Genomic DNA, 23,671 nt, shown 5'->3' on the forward strand with positions numbered 1-23,671 from the left:
CTTGACTGCCTGCTTTCGATTATATTTTAATAAAAAAAATCACGTGTGGAACACTAGAATTTCTTAATGAGTGACAGAAGACATGGCCAGTTGAGTCTTGCACTACAGTGAAAAGCAGTGAAAGAAGTTTGTAGCACTGGGGAAAATATATGAAATATTTCTGGTAAAATGACTGTTATTAAAATAAGGCTACAAAGGACCAAAGCAAAATGAAATAATATGCTGACACTTTAAATTAATAACTTGAAGTGTTAATCAGCTCCTTTATCTAAATGTGGTGCTTTCAGGCTGTCTGTTGGCTTAAGCAGATGATGATGCATTATTGTGTCCTTAAAACCTGTCTGTATCAGGAAGAATGTATGTTTTTTCCTAATAAATGAAAAGCTTCTGTTTTGAGCATGGTTCCGTGGCAGATTTACAGTGTTTCACAAGACGCAGGTCTCAGTCCTCACTTCAGAGTTGCATGTTTGGGAGACCCTCTGTCATCCTGTTTTCTAATGTGGCCCAGCCATTCATTTGCTCCCAAAAAGGGGATCAAACTAAGAAGGTAGAGCTAAGGTGATGTGATCTGCTTAAGTGCAGGAAGATGGTTGGATTTTGCTGTTATATTTCAGACTCGAAGATCCAACATCAATTATTGTGACATGAATGCTAAGACTTATGTTTTTGTGCTGTTTAGAATAATCTGATTACAGATGTGGTTGCAATGTATATGAGGTCATGTTACGATTGTGAGACTTTTGGGTAATAAAGAAGAACTTAATCATTAAGGATCTGAAATAAGATGGTGAGTTACAGGATGTTTGGGTGTGTGCAGTGAGCAGTAGGCATTTAGTTGTTTTTGTCTTCTGTCATAGGCAGCCTCTACAGAAACCACAGCACAAGTTTCAGTCTATCCAACTTAGCCCTACCAACCAAAGTTGGGAGAGACAAGAATACTCCCTTTCCCAGCCTGAAAGGTAACCGTTTTTCCCTTTGTCTTCTATAGCCTTTTCAGTTCTTGTGACTTGGCAGTCAGAGGTCCTCCCCTAACAGAAATCCTGGGAGTGATGCCTTTTGGTCGTTTGGGTAGTACCTGTGTTAAGGAGCAAGACAGTAAATTGTCATGATATTTCTCAGTCAGTCTTCTTCCCAACAACTGGACTGTGTTGGGATGGGAGAGTCTAGGCTGAGTTAACAGATAACTAAACAAAAGCAACATTCATAGTGTATTTTGTTCTGTTTTATTTTTAAGTACTTAGTATAAAGAATGGGAACCAAGAGGTAGGTCCTACTGTTGTACTGCCACTATCTTCATGCTTAGCCTTAGCTAATTTATTAGTGATGATGCTGCACATTAAATGGGGATAATACCAACCTCCCATGGAGACTGCAGATTACGTGAGTTTCAAAAGTGTTTATCGTCTTTTCAGACTGCTAAATAGAAAATCAAATTACAACCATGCCTCAGTTCTCTTGAGAGTGAAGATCAATCCCTAGCATATGTGCACAGTCTTTTCGTTAGAACATCTCCTGTTTGTCTGCAGTATCATTAGATAACATGTCTGAATGGGCACTAGAGAAATGGCCCTCACACCATGGGCCATTAGACAGCCTGGTCATCCTTGTACTGAATGTAGTATTGGAGGGGTGACTGGGCTTGTGCTGGTGTCTTAGCGTGGAGATCTCTTCAGATGCTGTACTGAGGAGAGGTTTTATTTTGCCTTTTGAGTTACTCTATCTGATTAGAACTTACTGCTTTTGTTTTAATGTGTTGATTTTTTTTTCATTTATTTTTTCCTCCTCATCACTTTTATCGGTAAAGATTACTTTAATCTGGAATTGGGAAGGGATGTGGATGAAGGTTGGTATGATGTTTTGCTGACCTTTGACCTTGTAGAAACAAAGACCAAAAGCTTAATTTTGTGTTTCTGCTTTGGACTTTGTTTTTGAAACAAGTAATCATTCCCTGTGTGTGAAATGAGGAGTAACAGGACTGGTAGAGTGAAAACACTAGCAGAGACTCTGCACAGCTGTTTTTGACAACCTTTTACCAGTTGGTTATGTTTTCATGTCCAGTTGTGCTGGATAAGAAACATGCTTCATGTCAGGGTTGTTTCCGTGGGTAAACTTAATGACTGATTCCATGCATTGGAAGAAAACAGTGATGGGGTTTGCCATTCCACATTCATGCTTTGTGCCTCATCTTCTGCACTTGGGTGTTCTTTTCTTGACTATTTTAGTCCTGTAGGGCCTTTAATGTTACTATGCAGATATGAGGATGGGATTTCCATGGAGTAGCTCAGTCTGTTTTATGCATGTGCAAGTGTGTGTGAGTGTGTGTGTGTGTGTTCATTTTTACATGTGCATGCTGGCTCACTCGGATTCCCACTGGGCACTTCACTAGCTTTTAGATGTTTTTGTCTCTGTTGTAGAGATACAAAGTTGCTACATTAACTTGTTCTTGTCGAGTGTGTGTTTCTAACTGTAATGGGAAATGATGCTGGGACTCCATTTCATTGCTGCTGTTTAACCACTTGCCATCCTTTTTAATTTTTATTTCATGCGCATCCATTGATATTTTTTCCTTGGTGATGCAGATGGTTTTTGTAGTGCCATTCAAATACAATATATGCAATAATGTCCTTGAAGATTCAGTATGCTGGTTCCACGATGCCAAATTTCAAGTCAAGCACTATCTCTTAAGTTTTTCTGGCCCTTGTGGTCTTGGGCTTTCAAACATCCTTCCTGCTCTAGTGTCATTTGGGTTTTATTTTGAGGGAGGGCTGGGAAGAAACTGGTAGTTGGATTCTTTTGATGCTGGCAGTGGGGAGTGTAGATATTTCAGTACACTACTAATTGTATATTTTGTGTCCCAGTATTTGGGTTAAATACTATAATGGAGATTATTACTGAAGCTGGCCCAGTAAGCAATGAAGGTGGGTTCCCTACAGCATGAGCTGTGCATGATGTAACAATTTCCAGCATTCCCTATGCCTGACTTTGGGCTACCTTTCTCGCTGGGTAACCAGTACCACATGATCTATACTAGTCACCCTCAATGCATTATGCTTTTACATATAGTGACTAATTTGAAGATGGTTCTTGTTGTGGAACTGCATGCAGAGCAGCCAAACTTTTCCTGTCTCTCACCTCCTGCTCCCGTTACCATCTTCTCTTTTTCTCTCTGCATTACTCCCATTACTGTTTTCTGCCGATGTGTGATGCTAGAATATGATATATGCTGCTGCTTTTTTGGAGTTTCCATTTTGTTTGAAGTCTGTTACCTGTAATTCAAATAGGTGTGTTAGCCGACTTTAGCGGTGCTTGTTACTGTCCTGGGATCAGATTGTTTTCCTCCCACCCTTTCTTCTCATTCTGTTTCCTTTCCTCTTCAGGAAACAGACGGGCCCTTGTTGATCAGAAGTCTTCAGTCATAAAGCACAGCCCAACAGTGAAAAGAGAATCTCCATCACCTCAGGGACGAACTAGCAATTCCAGGTAATATTTTTTTTCCTGCTTTTCAAGTGTACAGTGTAGTTAGAGTGGCCTCATACTTGGCCAGTGATTTCTCAGAAGTCTAGGTGTTGAAAACCAAATAGTACTTTTCTGTTGCCCTAGACCTGGACATACTATTTCTGAGAAGATTCAGTATGGTGGTCTTACAGTTAATAGTGCACATGCTTACTTTTCTATGCTCCAAAATGTATCCTCCTTCTGTCTGAGATCCAAAATGTTCTAGGTTTCTACTTAAACTCAGCAGTTACTCTTCGTAATTGAGTGTTCTGGACAAGGTGATCTAGCCCAGCGGAGTTTTAGTGCACCATGCAGGGGGATCAGCTGACTACAGTGAAGCAGTTTGATTCCATAAGTTCATGTGAAATGCTTTGCTAAAGCTTGAGAAGGACTCAGAATAGTGCAAGTAAACACTATCTGACCTGTGCCTGTGCTTTCTTCTCCCTTGCTTATGGAGCAGTCATGGGTAGAGTGAATTTACTTTGATCTGCTGGGTTTGGGAGACAAGTAAGAAAAATAACTGCAGTTCAGACTGGAGAATGCAGCAGTTTGCACAGGACTTTCCTTCTTCTTACCTTTCCCACTATGGGAAAAGAAGCTGAGCATACATGTGCCACACAAAACATGTGCCAAGGCTGCTGCAGTAATGCTTCAGTAGTGCTGCCCTTCCTCTTTCAAGGAAAGCCTACAGCTCAGACATGGGGGCTGTGGAAGAAGGTTGAGGCATAAAGGATTCCTGTGGATTCTGAGGAGTGCTGTGAGAGTGAAGGATAGAGTGGTAGCTAGAGGAAAGTCTGATTGTGGCTTATTATAGTAAATAAAGGACAAAATAAAATATTTGATACTACACCTATGGAACAGAGCTTGAGCTGTGTGCAGTTACATGAGCAGCAGGCAGAGCTAGATGTCAACTACTGTTGATAGGAAAGGTACTTCTGTGTGTGCCCTGGCTACAGCTCTCTTCCCATGCAAGCCAAAGTAAGCAGAGGGTGACTGACTTTTGCTTGCTTTCTCTTAAATGTGTCAGTGAGAACCAGCAGTTCCTGAAGGAGGTGGTACACAATGTTCTTGATGGGCAAGGTGTTGGCTGGCTGAACATGAAGAGAGTCCGACGTCTGCTGGAGAGTGAGCAGCTCCGTGTCTTTGTACTGAGCAAGCTGAATCGCACGATCCAGTCAGAGGAGGATGCTCGACAGGATGTCATACAGGACGTGGTCAGTGCTGAACTCAGCAAGGTCCTCACACTGAGTGTCTGCTGAGGCTCAATTCATGGGAAGTTACTGTCAATTGCGAGAAGCTGATGTTACAGCAGTTTGGGAATTTATGTTCTTGAATTACTTTCTCACTTCTGAAATAGCAGCAGTAATGGAGATTTCATTGCAGGAGATCAGCCGCAAGGTTTATAAAGGCATGCTGGACCTGCTGAAGTGCACTGTGTTAAGCCTGGAGCAGTCATATGCAAATGCTGGCCTGGGAGGCATGGCCAGTGTTTTTGGCCTGCTAGAGATAGCACATACTCACTACTACAATAAAGGTAAGAAAAGTGTCCATGAGAATACTGTGTTTATGAACCAAATAAGACTGGGGAGGTAGCTGTTTTTGTGCCTTCTGATATTTTGGGGGTTTTCCAACACTTTCAAAATGGTGAGAATTGTACCATTGTTACTGAAGCCTTATAAAGCTTGAAGCTTAAAGCTTTAAAGCAAAATAATGGCCATACTGATATTTAATTGAAAATGGAAATTCTGCAGTGAGATACAAAACCTGTCACTTTTACAGCTGAAGTGGAAGTTCTCGGAGTGGGGACCTTCAGCTAAAACTGTCCCAACCACAGTCTTGGAAAGTTGTTGCAGGCAACCTCAATAGGGAGGGAGATATTTGTAATGTGGAACCATACGAGACTTACATCTCACCAACCATGTTGCACTACATAATTATTCTCATACAACTAAATATTCTTAGGGAAGAAAGTCTGAAAATATCTCTCGGTTTTTCAGCTGTTTATTAAGAATCTGATTCTGAATGCAAAATAAGAAAATGCATGCTAAGGAAAAAAGCAAAAGATGACAAAAAGCTAAATCTCTGCTTAGTATCTGACTTTGCTGTAATCTCAAATGATGAAAAGTTACTTATTTCATTGTAGCAGCAGTGTAGCATCTACTAAACTCTTTATATTCGGTGTTCTGGGTCTTGCATCAGGAATTTTTTTATTAGTTGGCTTAGATATGCCCCATGTTCATTTCCAGTCATTGTTAGAATGCTGAGGAAGGTAAGGAAGGCTGTGCTAGTGGAACAGTCCTGAATGTGGAGGATAGGCTGATCTTGGTAATTACAAGCGTTTTAGTCCGACACTGATTCTAAGGAAAATTGGAATGGCTGATATAAAACTCAGTGGTTTAGAGTGAAGATCAAATGGCATAATTTGATGGTAAGTAGAGTTTACCCAGTAAACTAATTGTGGTCATGATAGACAAAATTTGGTGCAAACTTTTAAAGACTCTTCTCATTCTTGCACAACATCTTAATTTGTAGTCACATTTTAGCGGTTCAGTATGTTTTACTGTTTTCGATTGGTTGAAATTAAGAGTTATTTCTAGAAATGTTTTTTAGAGATTAGTGCTTCTCTTGATGTTATTTAAAGTATAGTAATAAACTAGTAATCCTACAGGACACGATGGATATAGCTTATTTGTCTAGAGTAAGCTTAATAAAGCATGGTTGTGATTAATTTATTATAATATGGTCAAACTAAGAACTTGTGTTCAGGAGCAAGGATAGTTGGCAATAATAGTAGGATTGGGAAATATATCCTAGGAAGCAGTCTGTCTGAAAATGGCAGCTGTATGTGAACTTCCCACTGTTTACTGCATCTGTAAAAACTGGGAAGGGGGGGGGACTGTGTAAATCTGTGAATATACATTTGGAATGCAGCTACTGTATAGTGTTTTGATATATCAGTAACAAGACCCACAGCTGAGGTAGTGCTCCCAGTTCTGATCATCACATCTTGCAAAACTGAATTTTCTGAAAAGATCTACAAGGTATTGGGAAAACACTTTTCCTCTGAAGGATGGAAGTGTTCAGTCTGTTGAGTGTTAGGTGTTGATTCTTTTCAATTTTTATCTAAATAGAAAGGTGTTACTGATAGCAGAATCTTAAATCCACTGAACAAAGGTATCACAAGATCTAGTGGTATGACAGATTTAGATAATAGGATATGAAGTTTTGACTATTAGATTCATCAGGTATTGGAATAGTTTGTGCAGGAGGCTCTTTATGGAAAAGCTGGTTTTAATTATTCTGTTCTGAAGGTTTTGCTGTAATTCAAACTGTGGGGTTTGATACAGAGAAATAATCCAAACTGCCTTTTGAGACATACGGTTATGGGAAGTCTCAAAGATTTATGGAAGAGGTATAGCCGAGAGGTATTTTTGTTTTTTTTTTCCCCTAACGGAAGTTTCATTTAGTGTTACCCATGAAAATGATTGTATTTGTCATCTTTACAGCGTGAGAAGAACTTAATTATCCTCTATAAATTATATTCTTGGTAGTTTAGGCAGAGTTGTTTAATTTTTCACAGTTTGGCAGAGGAGATGCTACAGTTCCTGTGTCAGAGAACATTCCTAGGTTTCAAATATACGGGAATGAGATACTTGAGTATCCCTAAAATAGCACTCTGGCTTTCTCCTCTATTGGTTTCCACCAGTGTGCCAGACTATCAGCAAGCCACGTTGACCTATGGGAAAAATGTGGCACTGAGCTGTTTCAGTGCCAGGCTTAATGATTTAGGTGAGACCATCTGTCTCATCGTTCTTCTCCTGCTTTCATTTCCTTTTTCTTTATGTTTCTTTCTAGTTAGTTATTTATTTATTTTCTCTCAACAATGTTCTTTTTATTTAAAGAACCGGAAAAGAGAAAACGAAGTCCAACAGATGGATCTGTCACTCCCGTTGGCAAAGATCCTGCATCATCCCCAAGAGTGGAGCCAAAACCTGCAATGCAGCTGCCGGTACCTCAGCAAATGCCAAAGCCACCGAGCCCTGCAGGCAGAGGGCCAAGGGAGTTTGACACAAGAAGTCTAAAGGAAGAAAATTTTATTGCTTCAATTGGTGTGTATTGAGGTGCATGTGAAGTGCAGGGGAGACTTCTGTTTTGGTGTTAGGTTCTATTTGCATTCTCTCCATTTTAACACACTACATTGCTACTGTAACATGCTTCATTTACACCTTGGATCACAAGGAACAATCATGTGTGTTTTCACTCTACTCTCGGATAAACTATCCACCTCAATTTTCTCCCAGAAGCTGTCTAATCTTAATTGTTTCTATATTTCATTACACCTTAAACAGCCTTATTTTTTGCTCTGTGATTGCTGTTTTCAAGCAACAGGAAATGGCAAAAGAGAAACAGGGACAGCAGGACTTCAGAAAGGGCAGCTGTGGAAGGGAAACATGAAGGTTTTCTGTCATTGCTGGCTACCTGTGAATTATGTAGATCGTATCTTGATATAAGTGGGATCCAAAATCTGCTGTTTGTTAACAACAACGTTTCCAAAAAGATTTTAGTTACAGTGTTACAATTTCAGTGAGCAGGACTGATGGATTTTCCTTCTATGCAATAGCAAATAGAATGTGTGTTCTTCTAAACAGCATCTGCTAGGCTGGTCACTGGAGATTTTTCTGTCTTACTCTTAGCTTTTCCCTATGTCTTGGGAAAAAGTTTGAGGTAGGGTTTTCAGAACTGTTTTATTTAAAAAGGGCTTTAGAGATTTTTTTAGTGGAGGAGAAAGAAAAACAATTGTTTTGGTTGAATCCAGTGGGCTGTGGGTTGTAAACATGAGAAGTACCATCAGCATACGAGAAATTTTTTGTCAACTGCAAAAATATGTCATGTTAAATTATAGACATTGCTTCTTACAGCCTATGTAAAATACCATTTTACTGGAATTGCTGTATGAAAGATTAATCTTCTAAAAGTGTGGTGCTGTGAGGATATATGTGTAGTTTGTGGCATATGACAAGGGAATGTGTGTGTTGAGCAGTTAAGTGGCAGGACTACAGACATTCATTCCTACATGCACATAATAACTGCAGGCTGGGTGCTGTCGAGTCCTGAACTGATGCTGAACCCCTCTGACTTGATTTGCTTTCTTGTTTAAAGAGGTGATCTATGGAGGCAGGTGCTCAGAAACTAGTCTTGCACTCTATTTGAAAAGCTGTCAGGAAGCTGAAAGAGTTGCAGTTTCAGATTTCCAGCATTTCAATTAGTTATTTGGTTTGCTCTGGATGCTTCACTACTTTTCTCTAGAGGAGAAAAAGGAAAGCATGCTTCTAGCACAACTAAGAATAAACCAGGCTCTAGAACAGTGTTCTTTTAAAGAATGAAGAGACATCTTTTGATGAGATTGCTAAAACTGCTTCTTTCCCTTCGATGAAATTAAAGCCTCATAGAAAAGTCATAGAGATCAGACAGTTCTGTTTGTGAAGCATCATAAGAAGTGCTTTTCAAAAGAAGTGCTACGTAATATGCCGTGTTAACTACTGTTGCCAGAATATTAGCTTTAAACAATTCACATTCTTCAAGGACAGGCAAAGGTACATTCTTACTGGTGGTTCTGAGGCTGTGATGGTTTCCACTTGTCTTTTATGGAGCTAAATTACAAGAAGGATATAGTCTTACCAAAACTGACCGAGTTCAAAAGACTTGGATGTTTTCCTGAAGCCTTTTTCTCTAACTGCTTTTGTCTTTCACCACAAACCATGAACTGGTATGCAAGTCACTCTTCAGGAAATTGCTGTAAAAATGGTGTAGTCTCCATGTTTATCAGACTTGGGTGATCTTGAAGTAAAGAGTGTTTCTCTTGTGTTGCAGGAAGATAATTTAAAGCTGCTTGGCTATTATACTTCCTTTGTGTTCTGTCATGGAAACTTCAGAATAAGACAACTTTGGATATACAGGACTGGAGTTAGTTGTGTCTTGGCTGAAATTCCTGCTGTAGTGAAATGCAGATATTCTCATTCAAACTAATTTATTTAGGGAAGAGCATTTGGTAAACATCTACATGTTGCTGAAATAACAAAGTATTTGTAAGTAGTTCCATTTAAACATGAGAAAAAAATGTTTTTATGTGAAGATGATCCAACACTGGAACAGTTTACCTGGAAAGGTAGTGAATTCTCCATACGTGGAGATAGAGAATACCTGACTGGACATGGTCCTGTAGCAGGCAGCTTTAGTCAACCCTGCTTTGAGCAGGGAGGTTGGACTACATGATATCCACAGGTCCCTTTGGACTTCAGCAGTTCCTTGATTCAGTGAAGTTTGGAAGGTACTTACAGCCTCAGGTTGCAGATATGTGAATAAAACTTTGAATTAATCTTTTGGTATTGTATAGATGGAATACAAATTGGACTGCTAACCTTTTGACCTAGATACAGGAGGAAATACTCGTATGAGAAGTCTTCAGAAGGATGGAGTAAAATAATGTACAGCTCTGTTTGCAGTAGTCATACGTAAAGTGTGTGTTAGTGTGGTGATTAAACTGCATCTCAGATCTAGAGCTGTGGTAGCTGAATCTGTGCAGTTTTTTTGTACTATAGGAACAATGGCCATGAGGTTCACAGGGTTTCCTCTTTCTGAGGTGAAGTGGAATGGATTTTTACCAACTGAGCTTCGATCTTAACTGTGGTTTGATACCTAATTCCTGGCTAGAAAATTAAAATTGTGAAGATGATGCTTCTGATACTCACCAGCTGCTTGCTTCTGGGGATCTTGTGTCCCAGGGTTCATGGTCATCATCTGTAGTGTTGGTCTTTTTGTTAGGACACTGGTGGCTTTTAAGTTGATAGTTAATAGTTTCCCCCTTTATGTTAGTGATAAGTGAGTTTATTAAAGTTTTATTTTTCTTTGACTAAGTAGGTGAGAGTAAAATCTAGTCTGTTTTTAATGTGCTAGGATATACTCTACACTAAATTCACAGACAAGTCAGCTAAAAGTAATTTAATGGCAGGTGTTGTAGCTTTCAGACTGGTGATTTTTAAAGTAAACCCATATAGACTGGGCACGGAAGAGGCCAGATGTTTTCAAAGCCCTTTAACAAACAAATTCAGTCCATCTTAGAGATTGTTATCTGTGTCAATATGTGCTCAGCTTGATAAGCCTGTAGGATGCTGTTTGGATCCCTAAGCAATTTTATCTTATCCATCTGTCTATTTTTGAAAGTTGAAGGAACATCCATCAATCATGAAGCAGATGTAGAAACTGGTAGGCTAGAAGCCATCTTTCTAGCCTTTTCTACCTTGTTGCATTTGTCTCACTCCTGATGTCTTTTTTGATAATACTTGAGAGCCTTCCTCCACAGTTGTAACACTATCCTTTTCATTTTTTTTTTCCAGTGGACATTTTTCTCAATAGAACTTTTTTAGAGCCTGTCTTGCCCTTATTTCTGCTCTTTGCAGGGTGGAATGGGTTTCTGACACACTTAAGTGACCTTTTAGTTGCTCAGGAAGTTTTCTTGAAGAGCAGTAAAAGAACATTTTACTTCTTTTTCCTTCAGTTTGCCACTTTTCTAAGAGGATCTTCCTCTGTAGTGTCCCCAACTTTAACAGTGCTAGTGAGAGAGGACAGTGCCTAACATTTAGAGTCCGCTCAGCGTGTCAGCTTGTAATGTTTCCTTTGGCCAACAGGCCAGCACCTGGAATGAGCTGATGTTTCTGAGCAGAATAGGTGGCTGCTTTTCAGGGGGTTGAGCAATGTGAGGGATAGAAAAGTGCATGTGCTTCATCACTGTTTTGTCCCAGAGCTAAGTTTCAAATACAGGTTTAAGAAAATTTCCGACCGTTTTGCTGTTCTGTGTGTTGTATGTCCTCCTATGGAATTCTTTGACTTGATTAGAGTGCTGTGACTTTGAGTTTTGGAAGTTGGGGTTGAGCATGTCTGATATCTTGCTCATTTTAGTTCTTTGCCATTTTCCGTTCTTTATACCCCGATAGGAGCAAGTGGATGCAGAGGAGTTCAGCTCTTTGCATAAAGGACAGGTTCATAGGCAGAGCCAAGCATTTACTGGCAGTGTTGTCAGGTCAAAAATAACTTGTAAACTTTGTCATAATCTTTAAGATATGATATTGGTTAAATGTTGTGTTAACCTACACTTTAATATTTTTGGAATTGCTGCTGCTGTTTTTGTGTCTTTCTCCTTTCAGTGATATAAACTAGAGACATTAAAATGTTTCTGTTAATTAGAGCTTCTGTGATGCTTACATTTTAGAGGAATTAATAACTGACAGTCTTAAATCCCTTTCTTAGAAAAGGCAATCAATTATTTGTTCATAAGAGCTGTTTTTCCTTAGTTGATTCACTGCTGTCAAAGTGTGGCCCAAGGAGGGGAGGGGGGATGCACCACCACAGCTGCACGAAGTCATCTCTAATGTTTGAATTCTGTTACTAAGAGATGATGCAGTGCTCAATACCTAACACTGGTTTCTTTTAAAATGGTGTTAACTAACCCTTCACTCAGTAGTTGTCATAAAATTCTGCCTTTTTTTCTTTTTCTTTTTTTTTTTTTTTTTTGAGGTGAAGGGGTGGGTTTTTTGTTGGAAATTTTTTCCCCATTTTCACCTGTCTGACCAGCTGCTGACTCTTTCTCTTTCTCTCCTGCTTTCAATGCATCTTGGGTAGAATTGTGGAACAAGCACCAGGAAGTGAAAAAGCAAAAATCTTTGGAAAAAACGAGTAAGGAAATTAAAAAGAATGTAGAAACTGACTCCTCCAGCCTCCCCATAACTGCCAACTCCCCAGGTGCAGGGTGAGCTTGCATCTATGGCACACAGATTTTATACTCACAAGAAAAAAAGTCTATCAAGAAAGTCTCCATTAAAGAGACCAAACAGATGTTTGCCCTGAGGAAATTGTGTTCAAATGTCTCTTCTTTTTTTTTTTTTTCCACTTTCTTTTTTTTCTCCCCTGAATGTTGCCTTCAAAGAAGGGGAAGCAGGTGTTCTGCATCCTCACCAATCAGATAAATATGGAAGACTTTTAAGATACTCCATCTTCTTCCTTAAAAGTTAAAACTTGTTTAACAACTTGTTGACATGGATATATGGATTGATTAAATGTTACCGGAATGAAGAATTCCTGTTTGTTCAAGCCGTGGGATGGCGAGTTTTGTTACCTGGCATCAACCATGAGCAGTCAATCTGCAACAAGAAATACTTCTGAGGGGGAGAGAGAAGGTGTATGTGAAGAATTGTATTTAGTGATGGCTGCTAGAAAATAGCCTCATAGTAAGGAATCAACCTGATTTTGTTTTTTATATCCCTTGGTAAAGAAGGAGTGAAATAGTTTGAGGCTGTTGCAGAGTCTAAATAACAGTCTAAATCTACACGAATCTGAACACCTATTGAAATATAATAATGAATAAAATACTGGATATAGATAGTCTGCAGGTGCAGTACCAGGCTTTGCTCTTTTGGTTGTCACTGTTGTAAATAGGGACATATGATTTAAGGACAACAGCCAGTTTATAGCAACCATATTGTGGTAGGTGTTTCCTAACCATAAGTGTAGTTTGTACTTTGCAGAGCTGATGCTATTTTACAGACTGGAGTTTGGGAAGGATTAATAGCTGAGGTGAATGAGTGAAAAATCCTGACATTCTGACTAGGCCTGGATTTGCATACCCTAGTTTTAGGCACCTCAGTTAAATACTTCTGTTAAGTACTTCTGTTAGCATCTGGAGTTAGTTCAGAGAGAATGGGGCGAATGGGGCACCTCTGCAGTACAGCTTACTGTATTTAAGTTGTGAATTGCTATCTGCTGAGGTAGGGGTGTGCGAGGCAAACGCATAGCACATGCACACACCTGCTCTCCCCAGCTGAGCCTTTCAAGTAGGTGCCTACATTGAGAGGGTTGATTTGAGGTTTTAGTGTTCCACGTGTATTAGACATACGACTCCATAAAGAAGGGAGAGGGAGGTTTGTAAGTGCCTGTAAATTGACAGTGACAACAATGTAATTGTGGCTATTGTGCTCCTTAAACTCTGTTACAGCCCTCAAATATCTGAACTGCTTCAGTCAATTTCAATTCCAATCCCTTTAAAAGTCAAACTGTCAGAAATATACCTGAATTACGTGTTGCGACAGGAAACTCCTAAATTGCTTAAAACACACAGCTGAAATTTAGTGTTATTGCTGTAGTAATGAGATATTAAACTTTTTGCTGTATCAGAACTAGAAATGATGACCACTTGGATGAATGGAAATAGACTTCTAGAAGTGAGCAATGTGTATTTCAGTGGAAAACAATATTCCAAATTCTTAGAAAAGATATTTTTAGTTATTTTTCTTCATAAATTTTATGTTTTCTCTTTCTTAGAGTCTTTGAGGATTTGATTTACAGTAACTAAGGCATTTGGATCTAGAGACACAATACTATAACAAATGAAGAATACTTTCTGTAAAGACTTCACAGGAAGAATTGGTGGTTGAGTAGTAAGCTAGTATGGTCTGCACAGCCCCCTTATGGCTTTGCTATTCATGAGTTTACATATCATCTCAAACTCACTCCCACAAATCTTTGTATATTATCCTTCTCTCTCTCCTCCCTTCCCTTTTTCTTTCCTTTTCACTGTCTTATCCTCTCTAATATTACATATAATACAAACATGTTCATAATTCCCAGGTTGTTGTGATCAGTGGTTATAGAGATAGTGGCATTGTTTGCTTAGAGATACTGGATATAGTCATGGGTACATAATACAAATATTCCAGCAGCTGATCATGTCTTCCTGTTACTGAATAGTTGGCAGATATGGATATGGCAGAAGTGTTGTATTCAGTCTCTTCCCCTTTCTGAGAGTATTAACATTCTGTGTACAGCCTATAACACATTCTTTTCTTGCATTGTTATTTACTTCATTCAGTGCTTATCCAGATTTCTTTTCAGGCTCTATCTGTCCATCATTCTCTTTCCTTCTGCCATCCCATCTGAGGACAATAGATGATAGGATTCTAGAAATGCATGGGAAATTGAACATAATGTTCTTTCCTTTTTTTGTTTTCTGGATCGTTGGGTTAATGAATGCATGACTTAAAAGCTTGCTGATTCCCTCTCTCTTTCCTGACCTAAGTGATTGCCAACTCTGGAGAGCCATTTGTTGGTGTAATTGGGGAGTGTTGTGAAGCACAGCATCATACAACCTTAGTTCTTGAAAATCTTACTGGTTAACACCGATTGCCACTGTTATTTTCTTGTCATGTGTTGCCTGATTTTTGCCTAGATAGTTGCTGTGGGCAACCAAAAAACTCAGTCCAGGACTTTGAGCAATTTAGCTGTTCAAAAAAATATTCTGACTTTTAAGTAAATAGGTATCCTTTTTTATTACCAAGAATTAAAGGAAGTGGCTTCCTAGAGTTGAATGGCAACTGCTCTGCATGTGTTATTGTAACTGGAAGCTACTTGACTGTTGTCTGTCCTCTTATCTCTCTTAAACGGCTAAGAAAGGTACTGTTTAATTAGAGCCACTCCCAGACGTCGGAGTATTTGAAATTCAAACTAATGTTTGAAGACTAGCAGATGTGTTCTGCTGGTCTTGTTTTCAGTACCAAGGAATAATAAAAAGCACGTTAAAAATCAAAGAAATGAGAAGGCAAATCTGTTTTGTTGGTACTGTTTCTGCTTCCAGTCTGTCATCTGCTTTCTGCTATGCTGTTTTTTCTTGGCACAGTAATTACTTACTTTTTCCTTTGTTCAGGACCCGAAAATGTGAAACAATTTGATTTGGGAGAAACAGATGAGAAGAAATCCCAAATCAGTGCAGACAGTGGCCTCAGTTTGGCCTCAGGTTCTCAGGTCAGTGGCTTGTATGCTTGCTTTATTTATGCTGTAAGACACAGGATTCTTCTATTTACTACTTAATTATGGGAAGACTTCTAGGGTTTGAGTATTCTTGAGAGGCTCATTTGGTAAAATTTCTTTGCCCTTTTCTCTAGGAGATTGATCTTTGTAAACTCAGTTACAGGACACTGTGGTCTTTTTGACACTCAGACAGTAGTTTCTATTTGATTGGCTAAATAAACTAAGGAAGCATAAGGCATGTGATTCAAGGGCCCAGAAGAATGGGAAGTCATGTTCTCTCCTTATGGTAAAAACTAATGTGACTCTTCTTGTCCTTGATACATTTTGATTGCAGAAGAGTGATTTTGACTCTATTCCCAGCGGAGGACCAACAGTTATGGTCAGAAGTACAAGCCAGGACTCTGAAGTCAGCACTGTGGTAGGATATGCCCAGAGTGAAATCTGGATGTGATTGACTGCTTGTTAAAGTGGGGAAGGGCATTTCATGCCTACATTTTGTGTGGTGTGGCAGCATAGTGTCACGCATGCATAATGTGTGTCTTTGAGTTCTCTCTCCAGAGCCTCTGAGTGGGTAGCAAGCATATGTGTCTGACAGAACATATATAGTGCTTTCTTTATTAGCAGACTGCAGCCTTCATACATGGTGCTCATTGCTGTTACATATTCCTACATATTGGTGTATTTATGGAACTGGTGGATTGCAACAATTCTATAAATGTGTCTTAGTTGTGTATAAACCATCTGTAAAAAATAGGAGTTTAAAAAGGTAACCTGAGAGCAAAAAAGGCAGATTGTTTGCTGCATTAAAAATAAGAATAAATTCTCTGATGTGTTACCTTAAAACACTTGAATTATATCAAAATATATCTGCTTGCTTTCTTTCGATCAGCTATACGGCCTAGAGGGAAAATGTAGCAGGAATGCATTTAACAAAAAAGAATGAACCTTTCCCCACCAGATTATATGATATTGCATATTCCAGGGATAAAAACCTAAGGAACTTTTCTTTTGTTGTTGTTTGTTTTTCTTCTCTCTATACTGCTGCATGCCTGTGAATATCTGGCTTTCCATGATCTTTTCTCAGCCTTTAACAAGAGTAATACTATGATTGTCTTTCTCTAATGGAGAAAAAATTACGTTCTCTGAGACACTGCCCCAGATAGAAGAGGGGTCTAGAAGAGCTGGTTGATATTCAAATATGTCCTCTTCCAAGCTCAAAAAAGGTCCATCCCAACAAGTAAGAAATCAAGCAAAGGCAGCAGGAGGCCTGCATGGATGAGCAAAGAACTTCTGCTGAACTCTGACATAAAAAAGAAGTATACAAGAGGTTGAAGCAGGGGCAGGTGACGCAGGAGGAGTATGCATTTTTTGTCTCCCCTTGCAGGGATAGGATTAGGAAAGCCAATAGGAACCTGGAGTTGAATCTAGCAAAGAATGTGAATGGAAACAAGAAAAAGTACGTAAGCAACAAGAGAAAGGACTAGGGAAAATGTAGGCCTGCTGCTGAACTGGGCAGGGGTACTGGTGACGGATGGAAAAGACTGAGGCACTTGGGGCGTTCTGTGCCTCAGGTTTTTACCATTAAAACAGGCCTTCAGGAATCCCAGGCCTCTGAGACCAGAGGAAGAGTGGAATGAGAAAGATTTGCCCTTGGTGGAGGATGACCAGATTAGGGAGCACTTCAACAAAGTGATTGTGGTTCCTGAGGGGTTGCAGCTACAACTGCTGAGACAACTGGCCGATGCCACTGCAATGCCACTCTTGGCTGTCTCTGAACAGTCATGGTGAATAGGATTGGTTCCTCAAGACTGGAAGACAGGAAATACTACTCTTACCTTCAAGAATAAAGGTCTAGAGAGCTACAGGCTGGCCAAACTCACCTCCGTCCTTGGGAAAGGTGATGGAGAAAGCCTTCCTGGAAACATTTCCGAACACATGAAGGACAAGAAGTTGGCTGGGACTAGTCATAATGGATTAATAAAGGAGCAGGCATGCTTAACCAACCTGATAGCCTTCCACAATGAGATGACTAGCTTGGTGGATGAGGGGAGAACAGCACATGTTGTGTACCTCAGCTTTGATAAAGCTTTTGACACTGTCCCCTGTATCATAGATGAACTGACAAAGTGAGGGTTAGATAGACAGTGGGTGGACTGAAAGCTGGCTGAACGACAGGGCCCAGAGGATTGTGAGAGGTGGCATTAAGTCTGGCTGGAGACAAGTTGCCAGTGGTGTACCCTTGGGGTCAGTATTGGGGTCAATACTGTTCAGCATCTTCACTCATGATCTGGATGATGGCAAGTTTGCAAATAACACAAAACTGGGAGGAATGACTGACACACCAGATGGTTGTGCCCCCATTCAGAGGGCCTCAACAGGCTGGGGAACTGGGCAGAGAGGAATCTGTGTAGTTCAGCAAGTGAAAAATACCAAGTGCTACTTAGGAGGAATAACTCCAAGCACCAGTACATACTGGGGGCCAGTGGCTGGAAAACAACTGTGTTGGGAAGGACTTTGGGATCCTGGTGGACAAGAACCTGACTGTGAACCAACAGTGCACCCTCATGGCAGAAAAGGCCAGTGGTATTCTGGGCTATATTAGGAAGAGCCTTGTCTGCAGGTCAAGGGGGGTGATCCTTCTGCTTTACTGGTGAGGCTGCAATAGAGTATTATGTCTAGTTGTGGATCCCCTAGTATAAGGAGGATAAGGACTTCCTGGAGTGAGTCCAGCTCAGGGACACAAAGATGATTAAAGGGATTGGAGCAACTTTCATAAGAAGAGAGGCTGAGAGAGCTGTGACTCTTCAATCTGGAGAAGACTCAGGGGGCATCTAATCAATGAGTGTAAACGTCTGATGGGAATGAATGGAGGCAAGGGAGCCAGGGTCTTCTCAGTAGTACGCATTGACAGACACGAGGCAGTCAACACAAAAATTAAAGCACAGGAAATTCCATCAGAACACAAGAACACAAGAAAACACTTTCTTATATTGAGAGTGGTCAAACACTGGAGCAGTGTGCTCAGAGAGGTTGACTTCTCCATTTGTGGAAATTAAAAGAACCTAACAGGACATGGTCTTCAGGAGCATACTCTAGCTGGCCCTGCTTGAGCAGGGGGCCTGCATATAGATGATCTTAACAGATACATTTCAGCTGAAGCAGTTCTGTGATTTTTCTGAAGGGCTTTTTGAGTGTCTCTTAATCTCTTCCTGCAGAGTAGGATTTCATGAAAAGATAATGACGAAGAAAAGGCAAATGTGGCCTTCAGTTGTACTGCTTGTTTTGTGCCTTAAGAAACATTTTACAACTTTTCTACCCAGAGTGTCTTTGTCTGTTGAAGGTAATTGCTTTATTTTTCTCCACAGGTTAGTAACAGTTCTGGAGAGACGTTGGGAGCAGACAGTGACTTGAGTAGCAATGCTGGTGATGGCCCGAGTGTGGAAAATGGTGGCAATTTAGCAGGATCCAGAGGCACTGTGTCAGACAGTGAAATTGAGACAAACTCTGCTACTAGCTCTATCTTTGTAAGGGCATTGCAGACTTCCCTTTTTTTTTTAATAAATCCTGTGCAGTAATATTTCAATGTGTGTGCATGTATGGAAGAGGATCTCTCAGTTCTAAGGGTTAATCAGCAATGACTTATATATTAAAATGTCAAAGATGTAATTTTGTCTGGATCCACAAACCTTTCTTCATTTCCTGTGCAATAAATGGTTTTTCAAGAGTAGTAGATTAATGTCTTGCACCACCTTAGAGACTCTAGTAATATTTAATATTATTTCAGTATTTCTCTCAACCAAGTGGACATTTAATTACCTTCCAGAGGCAACGCAACATTGATGGGCATTGTTCATCCTTAACTAAAAGGAAAATTCCCTGTTTCTTAGGAGCAGCTGTTTCATAGAGGAAAGGAGTGATCCATTTCAGTTTCAGCAGCTGTTCTGTTTCTTTAGAATATTACTTTAGTCCTATTTGAAGTGTAATCATAACTTGTAAATATATTAGTTAGAAGATCTGTGTGTAGTAAAATCTGAATGATTTGTGAACACTTCATTTTGTAAAGTCCTTGATTATTGTGTGTAACCTCTAACATACATCTCACCAAGAAAATAATGATACACCTGATTTGGCTAAATCATGCTCTCAGCGGAATAAGAAAACAGCTTGCAGTGCCTTGAGATTGGTCTCACTGTGTTCATTATTTTATAATCCTGATAAGATTGTAACAGCCTTTACAGGGCTTCTACTTCTAATGTTAAGAAACAAACAAAACCATTGTGTTTTGTGGCAGATTTCTACAAAAAGTATGAAAGTGATTTAACCATGTCTGCTTACTTAGTTGCAAGAGGATGTCCTCTCAGTTACTGAAGAGTCAGACTTTTTTTTTAACTTTTACTTTTCTGCATTTTTCTACTAAACTAGATAGAATAGAACTAAACAGAAACAAAAATAGAATTCTAAGAACCCTTGCAAGAGATTTAGAGCAAAGATGATGGGTTTATATGATGTGCAATGAATGCAAGCATCTCACCATAGTTTACCTGGGGGTAGAGAAATAAATGGGCCAGCTTTGTTGTCACAGTTCCTGCTGGCTGGTAATCCCAACTCTCTCTCTTCAGGCAAGATGATATATAATCATCTGCTTAGTGTCATACCTTTATGAATGCATAAGCATGAATTATGGGGGATGACAGAAAAGGTTTAACAGTTCTTTCCTTTAGTCTGGGGCTTGCATTTTTTGTTTTGCCTCAGTTTTCCTTCAGGGAAGCACTGTGCCTCCTCTGTGTTTTGATTTCTCTATTTGTCTCTCTTTGGTTTTTCTTTGTCTGACTCTGGACATTTAAGTGTATTACCCGGCTCTTTGAAAAAAACAATCGTTTGTGAACGTTTGTGGGAGAAGCTTTTTTGAAGTAGAGCTTGCAAACTGCATCTGTTAAACCCAACAGCGTGAGAGAGAACCCTGCAGGATGCAGTGTTAAATTGTCAATACCTCTTGTATTATTTTCAGGCCAAGTCTCACAACCTGAAGCAGAGTGTGAAGGATAGCAAAGGGAGTACTCCAGGGAGAGGTCCAGAGGATGGGAACCAACGTGTCTATCTATATGAAGGACTTTTGGGTAAGCTACTTTCTTTTTGTGGAGAGGAAATCTTTTAGGCTGAAGTTCAGGTAAAATCATGTCTGAGACAGACTGGAATTTTCACTTTACCTGACACTGTTTTTAACCTCTAACTGTTGTCCATGCTGGTAGAATTGGAAGGCACATCAGACCATTCAGAGTAAAGCCAGCGTTTTGCTGGGGAGTTTGAATAAGAGTAAGGGGAGATTGGTGTGAGTGGTGTAGTTTGCATAAAATGAGGTCTGTCCAAGTCTCTTGCTCTTCTTGAATATGAATACTTTAAACAGTGTGAATAAGGGGAGAAGGAAGTTGGCTATGTATGGAAATCTGAAATATATCATTAATCTTGAAAAAGGATCATTCAGCTTAAGTCACTGAACAGAGGGCTGAACTCAGAATTAGGAGTACATTGGTTTTTTTGTATTTTGTCTGGACTTGATGTTAATCAAAAGCTCTCTCTTCCTGTGTTTTTCATCCTTCCCATTTATCATTCCTACCTGCTTGGGATGGTGCAGGTAGGGATAAAGGATCTGTCTGGGACCAGTTAGAGGATGCTGCAATGGAAACCTTCTCTCTGAGTAATAATCTTATTTTTCCACTTCTCTGTGTGTTTGCTGTGATGTGTGTCTGTGTGAGATGTTCCTGTCTCTTTCGGGCAGTGTTAACAGTTTATGGAAGCAGATACACTCCTTGAAGAATAGAGATGAGAAGTACTTTACTGTAAGGGTTTAAAAATATTATGCCATTAATTAGAATGAGAGATTTTTCTTTTACACTTTTCTTCAGTTGTGATCTTGCTTGTGGTTTACAAGTAACCTTTTTTTTTATTTTTTAATATAGTTACATTGTGTGTTGGCTTATGGTGTTTTCAAGGCGTGGGAATGAACAGGAATTAATTGTAAAGTATTATCTGACTGGAGTAAATAGAATAAATGCTCAAATTTTTTATACGTTGCATAGGCAAAGAGCGTTCAACTTTGTGGGACCAGATGCAGTTCTGGGAAGATGCTTTTTTGGATGCTGTGATGTTGGAGAGAGAAGGAATGGGGATGGACCAAGGACCTCAGGAGATGATTGACAGGTAAATTCTTTAGTAGACCTTTTTCCTCTTCATTGTTTCACCTGGGGCTGAAATAGTAAAAATACTAGAAAAAAAAGTTATTTTAATTCTGCTTAACATGCTACTGTCACTTTGTAAAGCTCGTTACTATACCTGACTATTCCAAAGTGACCCTCTTCTCTCCCTGCTGGCCAGTAGCTCCTGACACTGAAATACTTACCTTTAGTTACAACATATATATTTTTTAACTCTCGTGGTGAGATATTTCCAGAGAAATGGGTAATGTAAGCATAATCACAGTATGAACAGATGGAATAGACTAGATCAGTAGTAAAGCAAGAGATTTTTGTGGCAAGATGACTGTATTCTGGAATAATACTGTGTTGACATAAAGTGAAAGAATTAAATGTTTCCAGAAATGGATTTTGAGCCTTCTCAAAATGCAGAGTATCTTTAAGGTGTTTTCAGAGCTTGTAGTTAAAACAAAAAACCCAGGAGGAAACCACTCTCTAGAAATATCTGCATGGTTGCCTAAGGCTCAGCTGCATCTAAGATGTCAGTCTTGACTAACTTCCTGTTCCTCCCCCCAGCTCTGTTAATAGCTGATCATTCTGTGCTCTTGTCTACCACCTGCAGCTGTACTGCCCCCATCCATGCTATCATGGAACATGAGATCTGGTAGCCAAAATAAGAACTAGTTTGGGGGTGCTTGTTTCAAAACTGTTTTTCCACAAACTGCCTACTTAACTGGAAAAAGAGAGTGCCTGGTGCACTTCCTTCATCAGCTTTCTCCTGCCTTGCAGCTGTGTTTAAGCTCTAATGCTGGATAGCTCTTGTGCTGAGTTATGTGTTCCTCTCCTGACAGTTGTAATTGTCACAGAGCTGCGACTGCAGAGAACAGGAGATGGATAAGCCCAGCAGACCACTAACAAATTTCCCACTGAGCAGATGTTATTTGCTTCAACTAGTTAATAATTAAGGGAAATGTTTAATTACTGATCACGGTGTTTTACTGGAAAATGCCCATTTGACTTAGTGTTTTTAGAGGTTTTATTTGCCATACACTTTACAAACAGTGCTGTGTCCTCTGCCAGTGCTTTAGTGAAGTGGATGAAGAATGCCTGTGAGTCTGCTTCAGATACAGCTCTTCTTACAGGTATCTTTCCCTGGGAGAACATGATCGAAAGCGTTTGGAGGATGATGAAGATCGCTTGTTGGCTACGCTGCTGCATAATATGATCGCTTTTATGCTTATGATAAAGGTGACTTCTCATTCTTTTTAATAGATTGCTGCTCAGATTTAAGCAGTATATTTTGTTGATGTTGTCTTGAAACCATACATCTCAGTTTATGGAACTCAGAACAGTGGATAATAAGGACAGTTTCTAGTAGAAACTGCAAAGTTGGAAGCCTTTCTATTACTAGAGAGATGAATTTATTTAAGCTATCAAGGGAAGCATAATCCTTAAAACCCAATACCTTGGTATTTTAATGTATTTTCCTGTTTTGGATAACAGAGCCTAGTAGGTTTTAATTTTAAAATATATTGAAAAAAAAAAGCTTTTTTTCAAGCAGAAAGAACTGTTGCTGAAGGAAGAAAGCAGGTTGAGTTTGTTTTGTGTACTCCACAACATTAAGGTCATAATGCCAATGTGTTAAAAAACAGTGTCTGATGCAGCTTGAAATCAGCACTCAAACATGAGTGTACTGTCTTGAAGCCTTTAGTAACAATGGCTGGCATTCATAGTAGCCTTTTGAGATGACAACTGAGGCAGAAATATTTTGTTTCTGAGCTTCCCTGCAGCTCATCTTCAGGGGGAACCTTTTGCTGTTTGGAGACTATCTGGGAGTGTTTTTTAGACCCACAGCATAGTGACCAGGAAACACATGGTGAAAGAATGAGAATTCTGAAAGATACTATGTTATGATGAGGGCTCCACAGCTGCGTAAATTAAGTCTTTGCAGAGGAAAAGGTGGAGAAGCTGGTCTGGCCAATGGGGCTCAGAAGTGGCAACATGGAGAACTGAGGCTTTTGATGTCAGTAGTTGGAAGTGGTGGGTAATGGAACTGCAGCTTGTGGCCATGGGTAGGCAGGAAATCTGTTGTGCACAGCATCACTTGCGCAGTAGCTGGAAAAAGTGGGATA

General features: G+C 39.7%; 1 protein-coding gene across 38 annotated transcripts in view; it reads left to right on the forward strand.

Annotated features, from left to right (window-relative positions):
• MADD (MAP kinase activating death domain) overlaps positions 1-23,671 on the forward strand; it is a 72,314-nt gene that overhangs the window by 30,556 nt on the left and 18,087 nt on the right. For 11 of the 38 annotated variants that reach the window (XM_032110893.1, XM_032110895.1, XM_032110919.1 and 8 more), the window contains 15 exons: positions 858-959; positions 1,805-1,843; positions 2,859-2,918; positions 3,378-3,480; positions 4,523-4,709; positions 4,879-5,029; positions 7,398-7,604; positions 12,172-12,225; positions 15,245-15,342; positions 15,683-15,766; positions 18,714-18,872; positions 20,357-20,465; positions 20,981-21,043; positions 21,426-21,546; positions 22,682-22,787. In XM_032110893.1, the coding sequence (XP_031966784.1) occupies positions 858-959; positions 1,805-1,843; positions 2,859-2,918; positions 3,378-3,480; positions 4,523-4,709; positions 4,879-5,029; positions 7,398-7,604; positions 12,172-12,225; positions 15,245-15,342; positions 15,683-15,766; positions 18,714-18,872; positions 20,357-20,465; positions 20,981-21,043; positions 21,426-21,546; positions 22,682-22,787 (1,643 nt within the window). The remainder of the gene's footprint in view (positions 1-857; positions 960-1,804; positions 1,844-2,858; positions 2,919-3,377; positions 3,481-4,522; positions 4,710-4,878; positions 5,030-7,397; positions 7,605-12,171; positions 12,226-15,244; positions 15,343-15,682; positions 15,767-18,713; positions 18,873-20,356; positions 20,466-20,980; positions 21,044-21,425; positions 21,547-22,681; positions 22,788-23,671) is intronic. The other 27 variants (XM_032110899.1, XM_032110900.1, XM_032110922.1 and 24 more) reach the window with 10 other exon arrangements.

Source organism: Corvus moneduloides, chromosome 6, assembly GCF_009650955.1.
Source record: "Corvus moneduloides isolate bCorMon1 chromosome 6, bCorMon1.pri, whole genome shotgun sequence".
In the NCBI taxonomy this organism is placed as follows: domain Eukaryota; kingdom Metazoa; phylum Chordata; class Aves; order Passeriformes; family Corvidae; genus Corvus; species Corvus moneduloides.